The sequence below is a fragment of the Seriola dumerili genome, unplaced genomic scaffold (genome assembly GCF_002260705.1).
Source record: "Seriola dumerili isolate Sdu_G_001 unplaced genomic scaffold, Sdu_1.0 BDQW01000068.1, whole genome shotgun sequence".
NCBI classification, from domain to species: domain Eukaryota; kingdom Metazoa; phylum Chordata; class Actinopteri; order Carangiformes; family Carangidae; genus Seriola; species Seriola dumerili.
The window spans coordinates 17,763,492-17,786,148 of record NW_019174323.1 but is presented as its reverse complement, the minus strand read 5'-3'; the positions used below and the strand labels follow the sequence as shown (position 1 = coordinate 17,786,148).

Below are 22,657 nucleotides of genomic sequence, written 5' to 3'. Positions count from 1 at the left end.
CCACAGAGAAGCCGCCTCAGAATAACATGAACACAGTAAACTGATCTGTTGTTGTGGAGGACGAGGATGTGATGGAGAGAGAGGTCACAGTCCAGCTGGAGCGAATGAGCCGGATGCGTGGGATCGTGGTTTCAGGTGAACACGGGGGGAAACCAGAGACGAGAGGGTCAACAGACACTGGGCTCACTGGTTCGGGTTGATTGGGTCAGTGTTTCCACTCACACCTCTCCTTCCCCTGAGACTGCGCTGTAAAAACAACTGAAGGAGGCTGACGCTTCTCGACTCAGCTCCAACGACTGTTTCAGCTTCATTTTATATCAGCAACAACATCACAGAGACGTTAAGTTCAGCCTCAGTGTTTACCTCTTTCTCCTGAGATGCTTGACTTATTGAGAGAATTACAGTGAGGTGTTGTAGCTCAGAGGATGAGGATGAGGATCCTGAGGAGGAAGGTATTTAAACATGGCAGCAGCAGTAAACACACTGAGACACCCACAGCTCTGTCACTCTTCTGTTCTGTTGTTACATCTCTTATTCTCACCTAATGACTTAAACAGAGCTCAGTTTCTGAAGAGGATGTATTAGTTCTGTCATCTTGTAAAACTTGATTAACGACAATAAACTTCTTCCAAATTTCTACAAAATCTCCCAATTTTTCCATTTAGATTTTAGAATTTGTCTGTTAAACTGAAGGTTATAGGATATGTATGTTTTATATATATATATATATATATATATATATATGTGTGTGTGTGTGTGTGTGTGTATATAGTCACGGGTTTCTAAAACAACTCAAAAGTAAATCACATTAAATTCTTGGTGAAATCATTTGTTGACCTACAGTATGTTTTAATCATGAACTCATGACAAAAACATTTTACACTGAGAGAGACGTGTGAGAGATTTAAACATGCATGAATTTAACTGACTGTGTTTTAACACACACACACACACACACACACACTCACACACACACACACACACACACACACTCACACACAGAAACAAACAGTATCCGATTATATCTCAGCAGTGTCCTGCAGCAGGGTGAGTGTTTAGACAGTCGTCCTGAGGAGTCACTGCGTTAGACTGTGAGTTAATTAGTTTGGACCCTGAGGGCTGAGTCAATGCCGTCCTCAGGGGCTGTGTGTGTGTGTGTGTGTGTGTGTGTGTGTGTGTGTGTGTGTGTGTGTGTGTGTGTGTGTGTGTGTCTCTCAGTGCAGAGCTGTGAGTGTAAAGAGTGTGTGTCTGAGTGGAGGTGGAGGACATCACACACGTCCCTCTGAGTCTCTGCCAGAGTCCAAAAATAAACGGGCCCTTGTGTTGACCCCTTGTTGATGAATACATCTGAAGGTAAAGGTCACCAGTGTGTCAGCAGTCTGTACCACATTTGTGTTCTTCCTCCTCTGCTCTTCTTCTTCAGTCTGACATTACTTTTAACACTCTTCATCACCCTCCTCTCCCTCTCTACTGGCTGTGGCAGCTGTAGTTGCTCTTTTTAATTTTAGTAGGCCTGTTGGCTGCCTGCTGATTAATTGGACGGTGGGGCTCAGGTTGTAAATAGCTGCTCTATTCTCATGTTGTTTTCCCCGGGAAGGAGACCCTGCAGCTGATTATAATACTCCCTGAAAATAACACAAAGCAGGTGGTGGGAAGCCCAGAGTTAACACCCACAACACACCAACAACACACACATACTGTGTCTGTCTGCGTTTCCTCTCTGACAGCTGAGGGACATGTGACCACACGATGAATGATAGATGTGAGCAACGCACATGAATGTATTTCTGTCTGTGCAGCACATGTGTAGTAACCAGGAGGCCCAAGATACTGAGTCACAGCCATGAGTGTACACTACAGTCTCATCTGTATAGTCTCTACAGTCTCATTACTACAGTGTCATCTCTACAGTGTCATCTCTACAGTCTCATCTGTATAGTCTCTATAGTCTCATCTCTACAGTCTCATCTCTACAGTCTCATCTCTACAGTCTCATCTCTACAGTCTCATCTCTACAGTCTCATCTCTACAGTCTCATTACTACAGTCTCATCTCTACAGTCTCATCTCTACAGTGTCATCTCTACAGTCTCATCTCTACAGTCTCATCACTAAAGCCTCATATCTACAGTCTCTACAGTCTCTACAGTTTAATCACTACAGTTATAAATGGATTTTGGTCCAATGGTCCACCATCCAACTCTTACAACCAGGCTCATTAAATGATTTATTACGTGTTAATTTTGCCTTTAGTTACAACTTATAAACCCTTTCTAAAGGTGTTATTCTAAAGTGGCACTGATATGATCTTGATCTGGAGATATGAGGATGACTCTGGTCTCAGTCCTCATCACATATGTTAATCTGGTGGAGTTAAAGTCCTCTGCGTCTGTTAGCAGCTCTGACCAGGCAGTTGTTAATTGCTCTTCTCTAATCTTCAGTCACACAGCTGTTGTAATGACTATTTTATTTATCCTCCTAAAAACACACAGAAACTGCTGGGCTATCTGAGCGGAGCAGTGAGGAGACGCCGCGTCGCTGCCAGCCAATAAATGAATTTGAATTTGATCGCTGGCTCATTTAGCAGAATGGGATTCTTGCTTAGCTGGGAGACAATTAGAGCCAGTCAGCTATGAACACAGCCTTTCCATAAATCTCATTCTCAGGCCGTGCCGTGCAGAGTCCCATGGCTCATTCCAGTTTCACTTCAAACAAGAACCACCCCCACCCACCCTTCTTAAAGGAACTGAGAGTATTGATTTTACTGTGTGATAATTATAGCTTTCATTTACAGAGGCTGCAGAACGGAGCAGTTTCCTGCAGTCACTTCACCCCACAGATGTTTGCATGTAGTCTCCTCTAAACGTGAGAGAGAGGATCTATTTGGTGTGAGTTGAGTTGATTTGGAGCAGGTGGGCAGTATTATCATCGTTATTATCAGTATTCAGGTCACCTTCTGCTCAATCGATGTGGTGTATCCACTGTATCTGTTTTCCAAGGTGTGGAAAACCAACAAGCTCCGATCAGAGGACCACAGAGACGACGGTGATGTCAGGCTGCAGCAGGCGTAGGAAGTCATCTGTCATCCAGTTTTAATAGAGTTCAGACAGTTCTGTGAAATAGAAAATTTTATTACATGTTGATGCTGAAGTCAGTTGTACAACGGAAACTGCTTGCTGCTACTTCCTAGAAGCCATTAAAGCTAACTGTGATGAATGAGGGGAGGTGGGTGCCGTATTTCTCGTCAGTCAGAACTCCTCTTTACTAACTTTTTGTTAGTGAACTGAATCAGATTCAGTCTTCGCTGGCCGCTCTCACTGTGTCAGGATAAAGTATAAACATCATCTCTAAGAACTTGTGTTATGGAAGTTCCACAGGGTTCCATCCTAGGACCACTGTTTATACCAGTGGTTCACAAAGTAGGGCCAGGGTCCCCCAGGGGGTCCTTGAGGGGGTTCCTGGGGGTCCCCAGCAAAAAGGGAATTAATTTATTTTCACTATAATTCCATCCATAAGTAACACAATGATAGACTATAGTGTGACTATAGTCATAGGTTTATAACACTTTCTGTAATAAATCATCTAAAAGCAGAAACATTTGCAAAATCTTTTCAAGTGGGGGTCAGTGGTCTAATTGTTTAGGGGGGGCCTTGATGTGAAAAAGTTTGAGAACCATTGTTGTTTGTACATCGCTGATGTTCCATCTGTGATGTGGAGATCATACTGTATGCAGTTTTATATGCACATGGGAAAGACCAACAAAAACAATAAAGTATTTTTCTGAATATTTATGTAAATGGACAAAAGATTTAAAAATATTTGATGAGTTGAAGACATTAAATGATGTATTGAACAAATATTAGGAATTCATTAACAGTCAAAGCCTCTAATGAATTGACTTGAATGCAACGATTTTTTATTTTTAATATTCCGTATCATGTTGGTGACAGTAACGACGTCTTAAAACCTGTCTCACCACTGTGATATACTGCACTGATAAAATGTTGAGCTCTGACAAGTTAATTCTGTTTTCAGACATCTGTTTATTGATGCTGCTCCTCCTGAGGAGCTTCGTTCAGCTCCGCTCTGAGTAAATGAGCTGAAGTTAGACAATGGATTTTAAGGAACTATTCTCGTCAGCATTAACTAACTGTTTTTATAACCTTGGATGTATGTATGTAGTATTCTGATAGCTATGTACTGCTCCGTGTATTTGAAGTGTGATCAGGGTTTGGTGACTGGGTCGTGACCAGTCTCCCGGTCTTTGGAGGAGGGGGGCCGCACAGTTAGAATTCTTCTGTGGTGTCCCACCCTGAGCAGCAGTGCTGATTGGACTGAGCTATTAATGAGCCCGAACTAAGGCTTTAATCAAGTCATTAGGGAGATAATAAGGCCCAGAGGGTACAAATATATGTAACCTCTTGATTAAGAGACCACTTGTGAATGAAAGCTGCTTTTCATATAATCATACATCTCAGTCATAAAACAGAACATAAGGCCAATAGAACCTCAGAGACGGCAGCCATTTTTTATTTTTATTGTTTCACTCTTCAATTAAAACGTCCTGTAACTGCTGAATTTCTCCTAAAGACTGCTGAGTGAAATGGAGCAGAGAGGTTGGATGTGGTTCCTCGGTTGGCCATTTTTTTTATTTAGAAAATTAATTTACCCAGAATTCATTGTACTACAGTCCAGCTCAAGACAGTCAAGTACTAAACTGCTTTGTGTGACAGATGAATGTAGATGTCTATCTGAAGTCTGACTTAGATCTGAGACACAGTCAAAGTCTGTCTCTGTGAAACTGGCCCCAGATGTTCAAGGCGGTCGACACTGAACCATGGAGCTAAAATGTATAAAGATGTAGATGTGGGAGGAAAAACTGGAAACGGAGTAAATGACAGATGAATAGAGAGAATGGGGAGAAGGAAACTAGAAGTTGTTGGTGGTTTTGTTGTGTGTGTAGCTCTGAGGGTCTGGACCTCAGCTCAGGAAGGATCTGGATCAGGATGGACATTGGGATTCAGCTCCAGTCCTCCTCCTCTGATTCCTATTCTCTGTGAGTGAAGCAGGAGAGCAGCACAGATAGACTGTTCTCTGTATCAGCACTCCAGGGGCTGCACGGCAGCCAGACACAAGCTGCCAATAGTTTCTCCTCTGCACAGGGAGACAGGAAGCCGCTCCTCTATATGCTCAGTCAAAGCACCCGATATAAGAGAATATATATTAGCTTTGCTGAGCTCTGAGGGTGAGAGCACAGACACAGCATCTGAGAGCAGGAACCATTATAACACAGGGAGAGGAAACATATGTTCCTACGTACCACAGCTCCAGTAACCTCGGCTGGTCCAACATCTCTGCACACAAGTCTGTCTGTGGTTAGCACGATACAAAATGGCGTTCTGGCACCTTCGTATAGCATTTAATTAGTTGCACACATAAAATCATGCACATGCACGAGACAAAGCAAAACCACGAGCAGAAAACTATCTTTGTGACAGAGAATTTCAAGTTGAATTTTGAGACTTTGGAGGCGGGGCCAAATTAAATTTGCTATGTTTTTGGCACTTGAAAACCTGGACGGCAGGTGAAAACGTAGCAAAAGAGCATTTTAAAATGAAAATGTAGTAGTGAGGGAGTAGCCTCTGTGTGCCTGTCATTCAGGGTGCTGATGAGAGCGTGCTGCGTGCAGGTTCCAGGACTGGGCTCCCCCTGGATAATCAAAACCCCCCCCCCCCCTCTCAGGGTCCCCCCCCCTCGCACACCNAATAAAAACCCCCCCCCCCCATCTCAGGGTTCCCCCACCTGGCAAACCCCATCTTTAACTCCTGGGAGGAAGTTCATCATCTCTGCACTGGAGCAGCTGCTGCTAGGTCACTGGAGTCTCTCTCTCTCTCTCTCTCTCTCTCTCTCTCTCTCTCTCACACAATCGTCCAGGTAATTGTATCAGACATAAACATGCAGCCGTGCTTACTTGAATATGTACGCACCACTGCAGACAGACACACACACACACACACACACACACACACACACACACACACACACACACACACACACACACACACACACACACACACACACACACACACACACCCTCTCACACACACACACACACCCTCTCAGGCAAATGTAGGCTTGAATGACCCGTTGTTTCTGAGTGGTTGCTAAAAAAAGAAGCTCTCTGCTGCGAGTTGATGGAATTGCATAATGAGTGTGATGTCAGCGTTGTTCTTCCCTTCGTAACAAGTGACGCTGACAGACATGGGGGGGGGATAAATAGCAGAGAGAGACCATAAAGGAGAGAAAGTCAAAGTCATCAGTTTCAACCAGTATTTAGTCTCACAGGACAAACATTAATACAAACATGATGAGTTCTTCTCTGCAGTGGTGGAAGTATTCAGACCATGTGCCTCAGTAGAAATAAAAAATACTAGAATATAAAAATACTCTGACACAAGTTAAAGTGCTTCCATAAAGTTGGACTCACAAGAAACAGACTAAAAAAGAAATTCAGTGTGTGGGTCAAAACCCTTGAGCGCATAATCCTACATTTCCCATAATGCAATCAACAGAATAATTTATGGTACTTTCCATTTGAAATGAGAAGACAGAATGTCTGAGTTTCCGGTCAGATCATTTTATATTTAATGAAATTATACCCAAACTAAAAGTGAGAGAAGAGGTTTGGTAGTTTGAGCTTTAACAATGCGTCACATTTAATAAAGTCACCACAGGGTTTTTTTCTGTTGAATCTGAATCAGCACGGTATTTAGTGATTATCGCGGTGAGATACAGAATAATATTTCCTCTTTAAATGCAGCATGCAGTAAAACCACTGGAGCACTGAGCCGTTAGCATCAGCTGTAATGGAAGAGCAGGAGTTTGGCCCGAGGTGAGACTGATGGAGAAAAGGCAAGAGAAAAAGAAGAGATTCAAATTCCCTCCTTCCTTGGAGATGAACCTTAAACCTTGATAAAACAAGACGAGGGACATGAAAAGGCAGTGACTCATCCCGTTGGTTTCACACTGTCTCCATCTGTATTCATGCAGAGACTCTCCGAGGTGAGCTCACGCTGAGCTGTCGGAGCCCAGGCTTCCCCAGGCAGGTGGAGGAGCAGATCTCTGATGGAGCGTAAGGTTTTTAAGGCACATTAGGAACAGAGTGTTTTACTGCTGCACCTCCTACTCCTGCAGATTAGAGGTCACCTGTCACACAGCAGGGCCTGATGTAGCTGCTACAGGGCCGGACATCAGCGAGCTGTGGGCCCCTCGTTAGCGTCCGGTTACGATTCAATTACATGCACTTTTTTTAAGGATATGATACAATGGAAGTAAAACAGGAACTACAATCTGACGTGGGGTTGTGTGAGGTACTGATCTGTGGTCAGTGTGTTACCTGACGGGACGGGGACAGCAGAGAAACGTGTTTGAGCTACTTTAAAAAATAAAAGCTAATATCAGCAAAGTGTTTTTATTTATCTGCCGTCAAACAGACTTTTACTTTGGAACTACATTCTCTCAACTGTTGAATCGCTGTATTCTTACGCACAAGTTCACCTACAGTCAAACAGCTGATCTGGGGCGTAATCAGTCCCTCCAGAAAGTGACGCTGTTGCGATAATTAAATTCAACCACTCCCCGTGAATTCTGCGCGACCTTGTCCCCAAAATCAGTGAGTTTAGATCTGATCGCCTCCGTGTGTGGAGGGTAAATAATTATTTTCAGTCACGAATTGTTCCTTTAACAGCGGGATTAAAGGAACATTTCCCACAGTCCTGAACCTGTGATCAGCTGTAACACCCTCCCCTGCCGACCAATGAGACGATCAGCTCCACGTACACTCCCTCTATATGATTGTAGTTTACGTGAGGTAAACTGTGTGTGTGTGTGGGTGTGTGTGTGTGTGTGTGTAGAAATGGGAGAGTGAACACGATGTACCCGCAGCAGTTTTCCTGGGCTGTGTCCAACTGTAGGAGTCTGCTTGCAGCTATGTACTTTGGGGACACCTCCTGTCACGTCCCCCCTCTCTGTTCTGGCTTTAACCTGATCCACCCATGTGACCTCACTTTACCCCAGCCCCCCCACCCCGCCCCAACCCGCCCCCCAACACTACTGCACTGATACCCCCTCCAATGCCCTTGACTTCCACTATCTGCTCACTTCTTACTCTGAACCTGACCCTGAGTCCTTTTCATGTTTTTCAGCAGCTTTCTTCATGCTTTTTATACACACCCCCCCCCCCCACCCGCCCACCACCACTCCACCACCACCAACCACCACCACCACAACCTCCTCCCCCTCTCCCTCAGTCTCTCTCCTTGTGTTTCCTCCTTCTCTACCTTTCACTCGTCCTCTGGAGGCTGAGTGGAGCAGCAGAGGGTTTGGTCATGTGAGGTGAAAACTGTCTCCTGTGCCAAACCTGCTGCTGCAGCCAGGAGCATGAGGACAAAACAGAACCCCCAGAATACACACACACACACACACACACACACACACACACACACACACACACACACACACACACACACACACACACACACACACTGTTGGGCGCTGCACCAACACGTGCAGTGAGAATTTAAAGTGGTAATCCTTCAGATCCTCTTGTTTTTATTTTGGTGCTGAGCGTCATGACGGTGCTGTGTTGGCGCCGAGGTCACGATCGTTCTACACTTCTTCTTTTATTCCCAAAAAACGTCTCTCTGTGTCAGGTTATTTTACCCAGGAGACACCAGGGGAGCTGGGTCAGGTGCGACAGTGTGAGTCTTTCTGCCCAGAGGTCAAATGTGGTACTACAGCAAAAAAAAAACCCTTTTCCCTCCATGGATGAAACAGTACAGACCTGCCGACCGAGGTCAGTTATCTGAATCATGAAGGTTTAATGTTGTGACTATGAATCATTGTTTTAGCAACGAGCAAACCCAAACGAACCCAAACGAACTCACAAGTTTGAGCTCGACGGTTCCTGCAACTTTCTTCCTGTGTTTACGCTCCTCCTCCAGCCAGACGATCTGACCAATAAGAGAAGAGAACGTTCTCACCTGGTTTGTAATGATGCATTTTGGTTCACTTGAATTTTTCTCTGTGAAAACAAACCGAACTTACAGGATTGTGAACTCATCAACAGAACCACTGATCTAGAGAACACGGGAGAACACAACCTGTTAATCGTTGGTTCCCATCGAATGGAGGAGAGGCTGATGACTGCGGTGGTTTCCCTCCTTTATGACGTGTCCCTGTTTGTTTACAAGGTCTTAAATAAAAAGACGCTGCATGGACAACGGTGTGTGACACTGTTGGCGCTCCAGGTGAGTTGGTGAGATGCAGCCTATAGTACATTTAGTGAAAACAGCAGAGCACGCAAATCAATCCGTCATCGACGTCAGAGCGCCCACGAGCTTCCACGACGTCCCTCATCGAGCAGCCAGGGAGGTTTCTTTTCACTCTTGCTGCTCTCAGTCTGAACACAAAGTAAAACATGGACAGATACACTGAGACACAACATCAGGATATTTACTGGGTCGCTCGTATGATCTGACTTTACTTCTCCAGGCCTCAGTGAGTCTGTCCAGAACCGGATTTCATTATGTTTTCATTATATCAAGAAAACAGCAGAACGTCAGCATCAATGAAATCACAGCTGACAGAGGAAGATTTAGACATTTACACAGTGTTGTTTTGGAGACAAGTTCAATTATTTCAGGTCAAACTGAAGTGTCTATACAGATTTAATGACTTGTTAAGATGGATTTTCTTTTGGCAGCAGAGGCTCTGCAGGATCAGAGGGATGGGGGGAGAGAATGAGGGAGGGAGGGAGGGAGTAGATGGGGGGGGGGGGGAGGGGGGGAAATCTGGGTTTAAGAGCTTTAACACAAGCAAATCATTCAGAGCCTGAAAACAAGTGAGCGGAGAGAGGAAGAGGACTGAGCCGAGATCAACGCCATGTAGGAGTTAACGAAGTTCTCCTCCAACACACGAACACAGCACAGAGCTGCTGGAGACACTGAACGCCTCATCGATCACTTTATAATAACAGACACGAGGGTTTGTCTGTTTCACTGGTTCATCGTCAGTAACTAAAGTCCCCCGTTAGTTTAACACTTTAGTCGACTGGTCGTTAATTTAATTAGTTAAATATATATTTGTGGAGGAATCGGAGAATGTTTTTGAGCTACATCACAGAGAAAAACTAAACTGTCCTTTAAAATATACGTATGTCTGTTAATGTGAATGTGTCAGAACAACCAGCCAGGAGAAGGCTAGAGTGGGCGGACATGCTAAGTAGCGAACAGGAGGCTAATTACACTGTGTGCTTCCAATAAGAAGCCACGTTTGAGGTCAACAGGTGATAGATGAGAGTTTTCATGTCTTCTTCCTGTGATCGTCCTCCAGCCTGTAGAGATGAGTGTGATGAGAGTAACACAGAACTACAATAATGTTCCTCTATTACGAGTCCTGAATTAATAAACTTAAATCTGGATTCATCAGTGTTCGTATAAAACATTAAATGACTGCGTGATGTAAAAGGAGCCGTTGGTGACGAAGCTGCAGAAAATCATCAGCTGTACTGAGGTTTTAGTCGTTCAGATCTTTGTTTTGGTTTTAAAGCAGCAACATTATTTTTTTATGACAGTTTCTACCACTGACGACCAACACGAACAATAACCAGCTTCACCTGAAACAACCTTTATTTATCTTTAATTAGCAGAACAAACATCAAGAATAAGTTACTCTTCATACAGCAAGACTGCTCACAGTGATCAGATCAATATATATACACACACACACACACACACACACACACACTCAGCACCCTGATTAAACTTCTAAAGCAGATTGCATAATACATGCAACAGAAGCGGGGCAGTGGAGATTTAGAACAGTCTCTCTCTCTCTCTCTCTCTGTCTCTGTCTCTCTCTCTCTGATGGGGGGATTGCATAAGAAAAGTGAAGGGATGGATTCAGGTCATGGAGGCTCTGGGAGTCAGTGTGAGTGATTAGACCAGACACAGTGAGGCAGCTGAAGCTCACTCCCTGTCTGGGGAGGAGGGATGGAGGGATAGAGGGAGGTGAAGGAGAGAGAGAGAGAGAGAGAGAGAGAGAGACCGGCCTTCCAGCCTGTCAACTCATTCCACTTGACTGCTGTTCTATTCCTGACCAGCCTGTGAGCTGCTCCAAAAATAAAACACTATGAAAGAGTGGGCAAGCACATGCATATGCAGCAACACCCCACCCCACAAACACACACAAACACACACACACACCCACACATGTGTACATTACAACGGCTGCTGAGGTGGATGCAGTCGTTCCATCCAACACTCAGCAGATGCACGTTACTCAATGTAAATACTCAACGCTCTGTCACATCATTTAAATCATATTTATGATATGGCCAAGTCTAAAACAAAAAATCAGCTTCTGATCAAAGATACAGAGAATCCACTTCCTTCCCCACAGATACTCACTGTTTCCAGACTGTCTGCAAACACACCACAGTTATATCAAAATAAAAGCAGTATTAACACTAATACATTTGATCCAGCTCGTTTTATAGGATTAACACATCTGGTTTCACTCGGTAACGAACTGCTCTGAAAACTCAACGCAACAAAAGATGCTAATTCAGGCTGTTTGTCTGGTTTAACTACAAGGTTAGCACCACGGCTAACGCTCTTGTTCTTCCCATTCTGCTGACATCGTGTGAATGCAGCATCGTACCCTTCAACACAATCACCTCTACACACACACACACACACACACACACACATACATACACACACACACACACATACGCACACACACACACACAGACATTCAAATCTTCTTACACCTTCAGTGATCAAGCAGAAGACATTTTCTCCTGATTCAAATGTTTAATGTGAAACTGACTGTTATATAATGTGTGCTGATGTTTACTGCTGAGGATTTCCACACTCCGTATTAAAGATCTCATTATGCATGAAAAAAAAAAAACATCCACGAGATCAAAGACAGTGAAGACGTGTCACTCGACCGTCTCATCACCACATGACATGAGAATAATGACGGGAAGAAGAACTTCCTCCTCTCATCCTCCACCAGTCACTCACTGTGTCGCTCTGAGCAGTTAAAGCTGCTGAGTTTGCAGTGTGTGTGTGTGTGTGTGTGTGTGTGTGGTTACATGTTGTCCTGGTCGTTTCATTACATAAGGCCAGCAGCAGGCTCAGTGTCTGGTTTACAGTGAGGTCATATAAAGTGTAATCTAACAGCTGGATCCATCTGAATAGATCCCTCCGTGTCTTCATTACATGGTCAATTATCTGGGCCTTAGATAACATCACCTCTCCACCAGAGGACAATAAAACTCAGACAGCAGCATTGTGGGTAATAAAGCTCTGAGAACAGCCCACTGGGCTCTTTATTGTCTAAATGCTTTAATGGACAGAGACTGAAATGATGCTGCAGGTACAGCCCTGTCCTCTGCTTCAGTGTCATGTCTTACATGAGCTCGTGCTGCCCTCTAGTGGAGCTGAAGGATTACTGCGCCTATTCATCGTATGAAATATAAAAGAAACCCAAGATGGCGACGTCGTCCAGTATGTAATTTAAGAAAGCAGAAAAAATACTGTATAAATAATACAGTAATTTCTCTTTACAAAAATGAGAAATAATTCATTATTATTGGCGTAATGCTTAAAATTGAAGTTCGGCTGTTAATTCACAGATCATTTCTGTCATTTTACAGACTTTTGTTCACAATTTAAAACAGAAAATTACTGTTAGAAAAGTTATTTTCCTTAAAATAACTTTCTTTTTTTTACAGTGTAAGACATTTTTGAATTTTTATACCTTACTATAAATACTTTTCTTTTTTAATTTTATGACATACTATACTATGACTTTTTTTTATTTTCATGCCTTAATATTCTATGACTTTTTTTGGCGTTTTTATTGCTCACTAAACAAAGTGTTTATTCTCATGTTCTGTTGTAGTACAGTGGTTAGAATAACCGCCGTACAATGAGAAGGTTCTGGGTTGAAATCCTGGGCTCAGTGGTGTTTTGTGACAGTGTAATGCTTTACTGTACTTTGATGTTTTTATAACCTACTACACTAATGTTTTAGTATGGGTTTCCATGGTGGTGCAGCGGTCAGAGTAGCTGCCTTCCAATGAGAAGGTTCTGGGTTTGGATCGTGGGCCTTCATGGGTTCTCTCTGTGTACTCCTGCTTTCTCCCACGTTCTATAGTCTTCTCCTTAAGGTTTCCTTAAAACGTTCACTGAAGTTTTCTCCTTATACTTATACTATAAGGAATCATTTAAAGTTGATGAAATCGACCTTAGTCACCAAAGTAAGTAAAAATAAAAAAACTAAAGGTACCTCTGAGTTTAATGTGATGAATGAAGAAAATGAATGTAACCCAAGAAGAGTTCTGGACCAGGAGACGCACCTATTCTACATCGTTTCCTTAACTAAGGAAACCTTTACTGTTACCTACAGACACTTCAGCTCCTGCTGTAGCTAACTGTATATCTCCAGCCCCACGGCTTCCTGTCAGTAAATCTATACAGTATAGGTTGTGCTAAATACTCACAGCAGACCAAACTGTAGACCCACCCCAGTCAACACCAGAGGATGCTGTGGTTCACAACCTGCACTGCACTGCAGGAAAAGAGGCAAACACACTCCTCTGCACTAATGAGATCGGCTTCACTGTGGTAAACACCAGCTTTATATGTTTTTAACTAGGCAACAAATATGACCTAATTAATATCTCTTCATTTTGCCACAGTTGTGAAAACCAAACTAAAGATGAAGGGTGAAGGGGTGTAAAAGGTATCAAGTCAAAAAACTCACAGACCCTGGACTCCTGCGCACAGGCCAAGAAATGTAGTTTAGTATTAAATCTTAGAGAAATCCAGCAGAGGAGCCAGAATCAGTGACAGTGAGTGACACAAATGTAAAGTATCAGTGACAGTGTTTCAGGATATCAGAGATGGATTTCACTTGTTTAAAGAAAAATAAGATCATTAGACTCAGAACTAGAATAATGAGTTGATGAATGTTTTTTTTCCTGGCTTCAGTCGATCGCTCACTGATGGTCTTTTCAGAGAAACAGCATCTGTCACTGTTGACAAAGGAGGGTTTGTGGGTGAAGTGACTTTCTCAAGGCCACAGGAGTGACAGCATTTCTCCATCATGTCTCCCTCCAGAGCAGAAGCCCCCCCCCCACCTACCAGCTTAAAGGCTTTGAGCTGCTGCTGCCCCAGGATGATATACTGCCCCGGGTCCTGCTCATCTCCAGTCACTGCGTGTGAGTGGCTACTGTATCTTTTCAATAGACGTTCCAAATGATATGACCATAACAGATGCACATCATGAATCAAAGGTCTTAAACCACCCGGCTGGCTGATCTGTTCCACAGGTGCTTCAGTCCCTTCTCCTCAGGATACACAGCATGGAGGCACCGCACAGAAATACACTCGGAGAGGAACCGGCCCCGACGCTCCCCGCTCAGCTGTCAGCCCTGTCCCTTCTACCTGATGCAGGTCTACGTCTGAGCCTCACATGGACCTCTCTGACTGCTCCTGCCTCGAGTGAACCGAGCCTGTGAACGCAATGACCCCGTCCAATCAACAGCCCCCGAGAGGAAGGAGAGGAAAAAAAAAACATTCTGCGCAGCATATCAAAGCAGAACTCCTGTACCCCTCGCTTCAAATTAGAAAAGCATAAAAGTGCGAGAAAAATAAGCATCACACATGTTTCGAATATGCGGCGTTTTAATTGATAATAAATAGTGTTTTTGTGGACTGAAGTGCTGAGGTGGTAAAAGGAGGTTTTTTTTAATGGAAAATCAGCAGAGGAGAAAAATAATTGATGGTTGTTTTGATAGTTGAACCAGTTCCCTCAGCTGACCTGATGCTGCACCTGCGAATGATATTAACTTCAGTCAGACTCAATTGTTGCTGCATTAGAGGAATAATAATGTGAACATGTGTATCAGTGATAACCAGATTATCAGAAACCCAAAGGCTTCTCTGTAAATGAAGAGGCTCCGGTCCAGTGGCCCCCGACCTTTCACACTGACCATGAACCCTGTGACTCGTCTCTGCTGTCGCTATTTAACAGACACGTAAAATCCCCAAAAATGTTGTGACGTCTGAGTTCAGACACCAAGAGGCCTGAAGAGGTGAAAGTGTCCAGCACTTTACAAAAAAGAGTTTTTTATGTAGATAGTCAAGGCAAGTTTATTTATAGAGCATCATTCAAACACAAGGCAATTCAAAGAGCTTTACAGAGGCGTGGAAATACATTAAAACATGAAAAACTCATTTGAATAAATAAAAATCAGTTATATGAAGATTTCATAAAATCACGTAGGACACCTTTTTAAAAGAAGTGCTGCAGTGATGCACATGGACCTCTGCAGTAAACTGGGACGTTTTCAGGCCTGAGATCAGCTGACAGTCTCAGCTCAGGTGTTCAGGAAGCTCGTGCCACAGGTGAGGAACTCAGAGCTGCTTCACCTGGTTCTGATTCTGGGAACACTGAGCGAACCTGTCCCACAACTGTTTTCCTTCCTCTTTGTTTCCGTCACTACACACGTTACAACAGCTGACCTGAACACAGCAGCAGAGAAACTGTTACATCACCGTTACATCAGTTACATCACACTGTCATAAAGGTTTGTTGTTGTTGAATTAGGAAGTCAAACATTTAGAGTCACTGAGCTAACTCTGACTGAGCTTCATCCACACACACACACACACACACACACACACACACACACACACACACACAGAGTTTACTCTGGTAATCTAAACATATATAACAGTACAGTATGTTATTCTCTGAGCTCGGTCTAAGTGTTTGCATGTGTGTATGTGCAGCAGGACGCCTCAGAGTAAGTGAGTAATCACTTGGTGATTGTGTCCCAACCCTAACGTTGTGTCCCACTGCACCACTGTCCCACTGTCCCACTGCGTCAGTCTTTGAACGACCTTAACAACAACCTCACTGGCTCCCAGGATCTTTTAGAAGAGATTTCTTGGTGGTTTGGGGCCAACACTCTCTCTCAGATCTTCTACTGTCACACTTTTAAATACACACAGTTTTACACACAAGAAAACAGGCAGTGCAGATTTTTATTTAAACTACAGAAAACCCTGCCAAGAGCTGTAAGAGATGCTCAGTGAACATTTTTAAACTTGGCTTTTAATTAATTCTCTCATTGGTTTCTGTTTGATTTCTATTTTCATTCTCCGTCTTTTGCCCTTTTCTGATTCTATTTGATTTCTTTATTGTGAAGCGCTTTCAGCTACGAGTCTTTTATGAAAAAGTTTATTATATCATTAATATTAAATCATATTTTTCCTTCCAGCTGTTTCACATAAAGAATGAATGAATATTTGATTTAATCACGTTGATGTATGATGGTTGTGTTTGGACTGAAGTGATCACAGATAAACATCATGTGACCAGTGTGAATGCACCAGTCAAACCAGTGGATAAACGTGTTCACCGTGAATCAGAAAGTGATAAAACGTGTGAGGAGCTGTTGTTGTGTTTGTGTTGTTGACGTGAACCGATCTGGTCCAAGGTGCTGCAGATCTAATCCCTCTCTGCTCCAGAGCCCCAACAGCTGCTGAAGTGCAGGTCTGAGCTCCCTGGTGGTTTTGCCAGTAAAGGAACGCCGTACATGGGCCGGTCTCCCACCCTCCCTCGCCGCTCTGGATGGGAGAAACAGAATCTCATCTGGGAAGGAGAACACCCTCGTCGAAGCCCACCAAGGCCTGTTCCCAGTAACCCAGAGATGCCTGCTGGCACGCCATCAAACACATAACTCTTGTAAGGGAGTGGATCTGAGGTTTACAGCTTGGGCTCTTTACCCAATTAGACTGGATGATGGAGGCAAAGCAAAATAGGGTGAAGTTTTTACAATGCCACAGGGGTCTTTAGAATGGATGGGCTCTGTTTGGGGGTTTTTTATTTTTTGGGGGCAGGGTGGGGGCAGGGTGGGCTGGGGACACGCTATTCCCACGTCTCTTTTATCACAGGCTGTCAGAGGAGCCACACAGGTACATGGAGCGGCAGGTACAGACAGCTGAACACGAATCTGTACAAGTCATTGTGTACCTCAGCTTGAAGAGACAAAACCCTTTCATCAGCCCTGCGTCTGTCATTCTGATAGAACTGATGTAAACAAAGATTAAAGACGGAGACGGATGAAAAATCACAAATCTTTATTTTCTTTAACACAAAATGACAAAACGCCATTTCACTTCAGAGGGAGGTGAAGTATGAAACAAGACAAAAGAAAAGCCTACATGATAATAAATAGATAAAAAGTGATAAAAACATAAATGACAGGTTGTGAGAAAAAGTGCTGGTTAATAAAATATATTACAACTCAGTTATCTGGATGAAGTCTTGTGTGCACAGGTGCTGCTGAGAAACAGAGTAAATGTTTGAAGGTAAAGAAAGATCAGAGCTGGAGAATAAAGAAGCAGAAGAAGAGTGACAGTTAAATCCTGTACATGAGAATCAAACGTGTCTGTTTTCTGCTTCACTGAACGTCTGCAACCTCCATCTCTGCCGGGGCGGGAGAGGGCACGCGGGGCGACGGGGTCTGGGGCTTTAAGGTAACGAGAGGATCGTGATGGATGTCTCCTGTGTTCACAGACATGGTATTTCAATCACCGGCAGCAGCGACCGCAGCGTAACAGGATGAAGACGCTTCTGTACGTTGGAGAAGTGGAACGAGCCGGTTCCTTCAGAACCGCAGAGAAGTCCTGTAACTGTGGGGGAACATTAGTACAGTGACAGTCCAGAGGAAACAGCTGCTGCAGACTCCGCCCCTACTGAGGGCTGTTGGTGATCGCTTTCAGAATGTCACACGTGTTCTTAGAGATGACCTCTCTCAGCTTCCGTACGCGGCGAGGGCTGGAAGCTCCCACGTAGCTCTCCGGCTGAAGGACCGCCATGCCGTCGTTGACGTTGCCCATGATGATGACCTGACCCTCGGCGGCGGCGCCCGTGATGTTGGGGCAGGGGCAGTTCCAGTCCATGTTGAGGAAGGTGACCTGCAGCGGCTCCTTGCCAAAGAAGCGGAGCCCCATCTTCTCGTCCTTCAGGATCTCCTCCACCGTCACGAGGGCGTGGCCCGAGTCCTTCTCCTCTGTGAGCTCCGTCATGCGACCCAGGACGACGAAGTCGCTGCGGCAGAAGCTCGTCACGATCTTGCCTCGGGGCTTGCAGGACTTGCAGTGGTGGTTTTTGGGGAAGGGGCACATTTCCTCGCAGGCTTCCTTAGATTCAAAGTTGTTGTCGTTGCCGTCACATCCTCCGTAGATGAAGGACTGACACTGACGCAGCACGCTGCTGTAGGCCCAGCGCGGCTCGTAGGCTTTACAGGGGCCCTGCAGGCTGGGGAGGCCGCAGGGGCCCGTGAGCTCGGGGCCGCAGCACTGTACGCACTTCTCATACGTGTCGAAGGCCTTCGCCGGCTGCTGGCTGTGGTCGCTGTGACAGTGGGTGAAGGAGAAGCAGTTGTTGGCCTTGGGCTCGTAGTACCAGCTGACTCTCTCCAGCTCACTCCCACAATCCTCTGGGTTATCGGGGGGCTTCAGACACTCCTCAGGCAGGCAGCGGCTCACGTTCTTGGGCTCGGGGGTTTTGGGCGGCTCTGTGGGCAGCACCGTGAGCGGGTGGTTGGCCCGCACCGAGCCGGACGGGTTCTGGGCCGTACAGGTGTAGACGCCTGAGTCATGCGGCTGAGCGTTGTAGATGACCAGCTGACCGATGTTGGTGACCACCATGTTTCCTCGCACGTGATTGGGCCTCATGACCACCTTCTCCGCCCCCTCAGGCAGCTGCTTCTCCCAGGTGATCTCGGGCCTGGGGCGACCCGTCACGTCACACAGGAAGCTGGCCGTGTCGCCCACGCTCACCGTCTGGTGCACGGGGCTGCTGACCTCGATTGGTGGCTGGGGGGGGGGGACAGTCGCCTGAAGGGGAGCGGTGGTGGGGCGGAGGGTGGTCGCCTGGGGCAACGAGGGGCTGGTGTTGGGCCAGGTGAGGTGGAAGCGGCAGGTGACTACAGACAGGGTGATGCCTTTGGAGCACGCCTCCGCGTCCATGTAGCACTTGTTGTAGTAGGTCATGCCGTCGGAGGCGCAGGTGAAGTGCGGCTCCCTCTCACAGCGGTCGCGGCATTTACACACCGGCTGCCCGTCCCAGATGTCGCACTCGGACCCCTGCTGGGTGCACATGAAGCTGGCGCAGGTGGCTTCCTTCGGCATTCCCATGGGGCCTTTCTGCCCGTCCACGTAACGAGCCGCCACACAGCTGTGATTACCACACACATTCTGGCAACACTTCTCGAAGGACTCGCACTCCTGAAGACAAGAGGAGAGACGTTGCAGGGTTTGACACTGTCGACAATGATGGAGTAAAAACCCAGAGAGCTCAGGAAATATGATGCATATGAATAAAAACACACATTTCATTTCAAAGATCCTACGTGATCACATTTCATTTCCATAATCCAGAACCTGCCTGTGAAACAGCTTCACATTTACAAACTGTGCGGAGGATGAGCCTTGATCCTAAAGGTGACTTTACCTGGTCGGTGTCGCACTCTCGCGTGCAGGTGCTCATGGCGTCCACCCACAGGTTGGGGTTCATGTCATTCGGGCAGATTCCCGCGTGTGAGTAGGTGATTTGGGGCCGAACTCCGACCTGGACCTCCATCCACACTGACACACAGACCAGGAACCAGATCCACCGTGGAAACAGCATCCACCACATCTCCAGAGCGGAGCTGGACTCAGCACGTGGAGAAGACGAAAAGACTTCTTCCTCTCTGGACATAAAAAGAAGTGAAACTACAGAAACAATCAAACGCGCATCGCACGTGTGAGTCTGAGTGTGTGAGTCCGGGTTGTCGTCCTGGTTCCGCGGTGGTGATGCTGTGTATCACCGGTCTGCAGCCGTTACCGTGACCCGCCAAGTCCCTCACAGCATGACAGAGAGTTTCTCCTGAGATGCTGAAGAAGCTTTTAAAAGTCAGAGGTCTGGGCTGGAGCTGGAGCTGGAGCTGCAGCTGGCGGGGCATCTGTCTGTTAGAGGCATTTCTGTTACCCCGTTAACCCTTTGTGAGCTGAGTGATCTCAGCGCTGAGACACTTTCATGTTATTAACGATCACACGAATTCAAACCACGTGTTCAGTTTAACGTTCAGAACTCACCCGTGTTATATATGTAAGTTAATATAGTTTAATTACATGTAATAGAAACTTAATAAAAAACTTCAGTATTTATTGTTTTATTCATGAAAGATTCATATTCATAAAGTAAGAAAAAACATTTGCTGAATGGGTTTAATTTTTTTTAATTTGCTATAATTTCAACACATTTATTTTTGCTGCAACAAAATCACTTGGACCGTTTGAACTGTGACGTTCTGGAACTAGAAACTGTAGCAGTTAAAGTTCTAGAACGTCGGGTCACAATCACAGACTCAGGTTCTGGGATGTTCAGGTTGGAGAGTCCAGGTGCTTTGACCTCAGACATTCAGATCTAATTCAACCTGTTTCCTTACACAGAACAGACTAATATTTTCTGATCGATGTGTGATTGATCCCACAGGAAATATACGATGCTGGGTTCAGATAATCATTATTATCTCTTAATATTACACAGTAGATTTTTTTTAGATTTTTTTCCTGAATATTATAATAATGTTTAGTTAAACCTTCTTACATTCATAAAACCAATTTATGAAAAATCTAATGTATTAGTCCTAAAGAAATGAAGTGGTTTTTATTTGTGTCCAACAATAATAAATACAGAGTAAATTTATTTCAGGTTTCACCTGATTTATAAACTGTTCAAATAAAAAAGGATGAAACATTTCAATAAATAAAATCATATTAAATCTGAGTGCAGATGATTTTTACAGAACAAACACTGAAGATAATTGTTTCTCCTGTAAAAAGCCTCATGATTTATTTGTAAAATAAATAAATAAAGCACATTCAGAGATATGTTGATAATGGTTTCACACTTGGCATGTTCAGTGAATGTTGTGGTGATTAAGAGTTTTTCCTGTGACATGTGACCAGTGATGTGTGTCTGCTGCTGCTCAGCATTCAGCCATGGACTTAACCTTCACCGTCCACAGAGCCTGTTTTTGTACACAGGATTAGTTTCATCAGTCCAAGTGTTTTCTGTGAATTTATGGAAACTTACAGACTCACAGATATAAACAGTAGGACATTATACTGAGGAGAAAACTTTAATTGCAACATCATAGCAGGTTATCAGTCAACACTCAGGTCTGAGTAAGAGTTGGCTCCAAATCTACGACTTAAAATAGCAAACACCACTCTGGGCCAGCAGAGGTGAGATGAGGACAATACAACCTAAAAAAAACACTTTGAAGCTCAGGTGATGGGCTCCACAGTCGGTGTGTGTGTGTGTGTGTGTGTGTGTGTGTGTGTGTGTTGGCAGAGGATTTAATGAATGAAGGTGTTATTATAATTTGCACCACTCATTTCTCCTCTGTGTAAACTACTTTCCTCCACAGTTCAGCTGAGGACAGAGGAGCTGTTAGACCGCCTTCCCTGCAATAACAGCGGACTCACGCTGTGTCAGACTGTTTGTGCGGTAGATTGTTTGTTCTTGATGCAGACATAGTGATTTTTGAGTGAGTGTGTGTGTTTGTGTGTGTGTGTGTGTGTGTGTGTGTGTGTGTGTGTGTGTGTGTGTGTGTGTGTGTGTGTGTGTGTTCGCATGACAAGCAAATAAATAAAGCCTGTTTATCTGGAGCTTTCTGAGCTTCCAGAGCTGCAGGTCTCAATCCTGTAAGAAGGATTATATTTGCTCCATTTCACTTCCAATGACAAACAACTGCACATATTGTGCATGTATGATTAACTATATCAGCTCATTGTAACAGTTCCGTAACAGTTCTAATTCTCATGTCTCAGGTCACTTTCTGTACAGTCTACCTGTAAAAACCTGTTTACATGTACAAGCTCATCTTTACATTCATTCTCACAGCTGATTTTATACATTTCTGTGTAGGACAAAAAAATATCAAATCATTTCCCTCGAGAGGAAGAAGTCAGCTCACCTCATGCAACCCTCACACAGTCTGAAGCTGTCATTTACAAATGAGACGTTTTGTACGAAGGAATTAATAAACTCCAGTCAAACCCAGTGAGGATGGATACATCTGCAGGCTACAAATATACAGGAAATGATAGACTTTAATCAAATAACAGGAACCCTGAAGAGCACAGTCATCCAATGGCACGTTGTCAGGACAGAGGTTATCTGAGGATCCCAGTTTCAATAAAACTAAGTTAGTCGTGAGTTCTGAGGGGGTCCAATGTCAAAACATGTTCTGTGCAAGTGGAGTGCAATCACTGGTTTGGGTTTATTCTCGCAACCTACAAATAACACTGCGAAGTTTCAATCCAACATGAGATGTGAACACGCAGAAACTTAAATATCAAATGAAATAAATAACAAACATAAACAAGGTGTTATGGATAAAACTGAAGCATGACTCCGTTTGTTGTGGGAAATACACTTATTCACTTTTTTGCAGAGAGTTAGACGAGAAGATGGATCTCATGACTGTTCATTAAATATGAAGCTAGAGCCAG

General features: G+C 44.5%; 1 protein-coding gene across 1 annotated transcript; it reads right to left on the bottom strand.

Moving 5' to 3' along the window:
- Positions 1-17,839: 17,839 nt before the first annotated feature.
- On the bottom strand, positions 17,840-19,790 carry LOC111219681 (WAP, Kazal, immunoglobulin, Kunitz and NTR domain-containing protein 2-like). The gene is made up of 2 exons (XM_022742397.1): positions 19,605-19,790; positions 17,840-19,378 (listed from the first exon to the last, which is right to left on the bottom strand). Exons 1-2 carry the CDS (start codon positions 19,788-19,790, stop codon positions 17,840-17,842), a joined length of 1,725 nt encoding a protein of 574 aa, XP_022598118.1.
- Between the last annotated feature and the right edge of the window lie 2,867 nt (positions 19,791-22,657).